At 42.3% G+C, this 3715-nt stretch overlaps 1 protein-coding gene across 1 annotated transcript; it reads right to left on the reverse strand.

The window, feature by feature from the left end:
• Positions 1-1008: 1008 nt before the first annotated feature.
• On the reverse strand, positions 1009-1533 carry LOC309798155 (late histone H2B.L4-like; the record flags this gene model as incomplete). Its single annotated transcript, XM_082646438.1, has 1 exon — positions 1009-1533. One exon carries the CDS (start codon positions 1531-1533, stop codon positions 1009-1011), a length of 525 nt encoding a protein of 174 aa, XP_082502564.1.
• Positions 1534-3715: the final 2182 nt, after the last annotated feature.

Here is a 3715-nt window from a genome sequence, read left to right on the forward strand (position 1 = left end):
TCAAATTACTTGAGGTAGAGGAAGGAGTCATCTTAGTTCTCTTAACTGCTGAACTTCCCCCTCTTATTTTCATGCAAGGAGATAGAGACATGTCCCACTACCAGATCTGGTTGTGTGTACTTAAATCACCATGATTAAAAGCAAGTACTTGAAGGGAAAACCACAGGGAAACTATCACACCTCCTTCCCGCTCACTCTCCCGGCTGAGTATCACAGGAAGGCTGTTATTTGTTCAGCTCTGGACGCCCCACCACACTCTGGGCCAATTGCTCTGGCTCACGGGCTCCCAGTCCCTCATAAGCTGCTGCTCCTCAGACTGTGGCTACAGCTGCTGTCATTGGATGATCTCATCATCCATGCAGAATTACAGTTCAGTCAAGATTTCTGGATAAAAACCGAAAAGTTTTAGGCATAAAAAAATAAAATCAGAGAAATCTGAATTATGTAGAATACTAATTTCACGAGGTATGGTGCTTGATTCTAGAAAATTAGATTATTTAGTTTTACACTGCGTTTGGGTCCTATTTTATGTACTTAACTGAATTCAGATTTGAGATATGTTAAAGGCGTATGAACGTGTAAGTGAGATTTTCATGTCCACTACTTCACTCTTTCAGTTACTATATCCCACATAAAAATCTCTGGATGATACTGCTATATACAGCTGGGAGAATGACAATAAAAATGGTCAGTGAATCTTGTATGGAAAGAATTTTGACCATAAAAATCCCTAAAATGGGTGAACAGAGAAACCACAAGTAGAAATGACCAGTTAGGAAAGTGACAAGGTGCATTTTGGCTAAGACTAGTTCGTGATTCTCTGTGGAACGAATGGCACTAAAGACATATACTCAAGCAGAGTGGATGAGGTTTATGGTATTTCCCTCATGGCACAGGGCGAAAACCCAGAGTGGATCGGACTCTTCAGAGCTACAGGTCTTTTCCCGCCAAATGAGTGGCTCTGAAAAGAGCCTTTGGTTTGAGATGCTCAGATGGTCCGGAGGCAGCTCATTTGCCAGTGGTGTATCTGATGACGGCCTTGCTGGCTTTGGACATGGCATGCTTGCCCAGCTCCCCAGGCAGCAGCAGGCGCACAGAGGTCTGGATCTCTCCAGAGCTGAGGGTGGAGCGCTTGCTGGAGCAGACCAGGTGCGCCGCCTCGTTGGCGATTCGCTCAAACATATCCTTAACGAACGAATCCATGACGTCCACGGCCTCCTCTGAGAGGCTCAGGCCCTCGTGGGCCTGCTTCAGCACCCTGGGGAAATAGGCGGCAAAGCTGTCGAAGCCATCAGAGCGGCGGCGGCTGCGGTAGCCGCGGCGCTTCGGTGTCTTCTGCTTCGGGTTCTTTGGCTCGGCTTTGGAGGGCTCTGCTTCCTTGGTGGCCAGGCTTTCTTCAGACGTCTCAGGCGAAGGCTCAGACATGTCAGAACCGTCTCCCCCACAGCTCAGAGGGAAGGACAGTGCGGCAGTTGAGTGCCGCTGGCCCCGTTTATACTCCCTGCCTTCTCTGATGTCACGGGCAATGTTCATATCTGATTGGATAAAATGCAAAGCAGGGAGGCCTGTCACTAAGGCACCCCATGTCACGTGTGAGTGGATGGCCCCCTGCTTGGCCTCCAGTCAACCAATCACAGTGGAAATCTGGTGACCTTTAAACTTTCCGTGACCTCTACCAGAAAATCTTTGAACTATGCCCCACGTAGGCAAAGTTCACCTCAGCTGATTTATGCCTACTATTTATGCATGAGAACTCTGAGAAGTTGTCACCTAAGCCACCTACATTGAATAAAACTCAGTTTGAGCTTCCTGAACGAGTCTGACCTCCCTAACTGAAGTCGTTGCCTCCATCAGAATGACTTTGGCCACTTGGCAGCCATTTTACTCCCACACAGAATCTTACCTTTCCATGGCTGAGCCTCCATGGCCTGAGCAGGAACTCTCTGACATGGTCTGCAGAGTGCTCCTCAAAATCATGGGACATAATTCACCAGCTATTACCTCCAATTCTTATCAAAACCTCCAGTGATCAGAATGAAGAGAATGACAAAACCACTTTCTGCAAAGACAGAACACAAACAGAAATGGGAATACTTACACATAAACACTAAAATTATTTAACATTTAGTAAATTTTAAATTCTTTTAACATTAATTAGGTCCCCAAAATACCACACATACTGGAATTGATGAATAAATGTGAGCTGTTATTTTAACAAAACTGGTTACTCTGAGTACTGAGAAACTGCCAGTGTGAGAGAAAAATAATCAATAAAATACCTAAGAATAAATGTACTTAAGTTAGTAAAAGACCTGTACTTGGAAAACTATAAGACACTGATGAAAGGAATTGAAGACATCACAGAGGGAAAGATATTCCATGTTTATTGGTTGGAAGAATTAATATTGTTAAAATGACTGTACTATCCAAGGCAATCGACAGATTCAATGTAATCCCTATGAAAATACCGGGGCATTTTTCACAGAACTATACAAAAAGTTTTTAAATGTGTGTGGAAACACAAAAGGTCCCGAATAGCCAAAACAATCTTAAGAAAGAAGACCAGAGCTGGAGGAATATGGTTCCCTGACTTCAGACTATACCAGAAAACTACAGTAATCAATCAGTATAGTACTGGCACTAAAACAGACGCATAGATTAGTGGAATAGAAGAGAGAGCCCAGAAATAAACCCATGAACTTACGGTCAATTAATCTACAATAAAAAAGGCAAGAATATATAATGGAGAAAAGACAGTCTCTTCAATAAATGGTGCTGGGAAAACTGGATAGCTAGATGTAATAAAATGAAATTAGAAAATTCTCCAACAGCAATCACAAAAATAAACTCAAAATGGATTAAGGACCTAAATATAATACATATCGTATTATGTAGGAAGTCGTTTTAAGAAAAAGAATCCATTAATATTTTTAGTGAGCTTTGTTTCTTTCACATTTATAAATTCAGAAATTAAATGGACACATTAGTTAAAAAAAACCCCAAAATATTCAAAATATACCATAATTGGTTTTGAAGTGATAACTGGGACCTCAGAGATGACTGATACATAGGAAATCTAGGATGGAGAGGGGAAAGGGAAAGTCTGATGTTGAAGATTGGAAAGGGGAGTAACAACTAGTAATTATTCACTTCAGTTGATTGAGGGAATACGGGAACCTAGTGAGCAATCACCTTGTAATGTTGTGGTTTATTGTAAAGGCAAACTGAGGGAAATGGCTTCACTGCTTAAATAACAGTTATAAGTCTCAAATCAGGGATGATAGTATTGATAGGAAGAGTATAGCCCATTCAGAAACCTTTTCACCATTACTGTGTTTATGGATTCACTTAAAAAGGGGACTCCAATACAGCATAGAAATAAGTGCAACAAAAAGTTCAGGAAACAACTTATTCCAGGCTGCCTAGAATCAGAAGTCTACTCCAACTCGTTCAGATGATCTAATTCTATTCTTTTCTAGGCCTTATTCTCTTGTTTTTGAAGTGGAAAACCTTCATGACTTGTAGCTCAACATCATGGGGATGGTGGGAGCATCCAGTCAGAGAGGTTCAAGTCCACCTCGACACCAGGTCAGCCAATGAGGGACCCAAACTGGTAGCCACAGTCACTGGGCCACTCACTCTATAGTGCGGTGTTCATGAATGAACCAGTAACAGTCTTCCTGGGATGTTCAGGTTTGGTGACAGTAGGGTAACA

The sequence above is a fragment of the Mesoplodon mirus genome (assembly GCF_964341445.2).
Source record: "Mesoplodon mirus genome assembly, contig: HAP1_SCAFFOLD_1954, whole genome shotgun sequence".
Classification (NCBI taxonomy): domain Eukaryota; kingdom Metazoa; phylum Chordata; class Mammalia; order Artiodactyla; family Ziphiidae; genus Mesoplodon; species Mesoplodon mirus.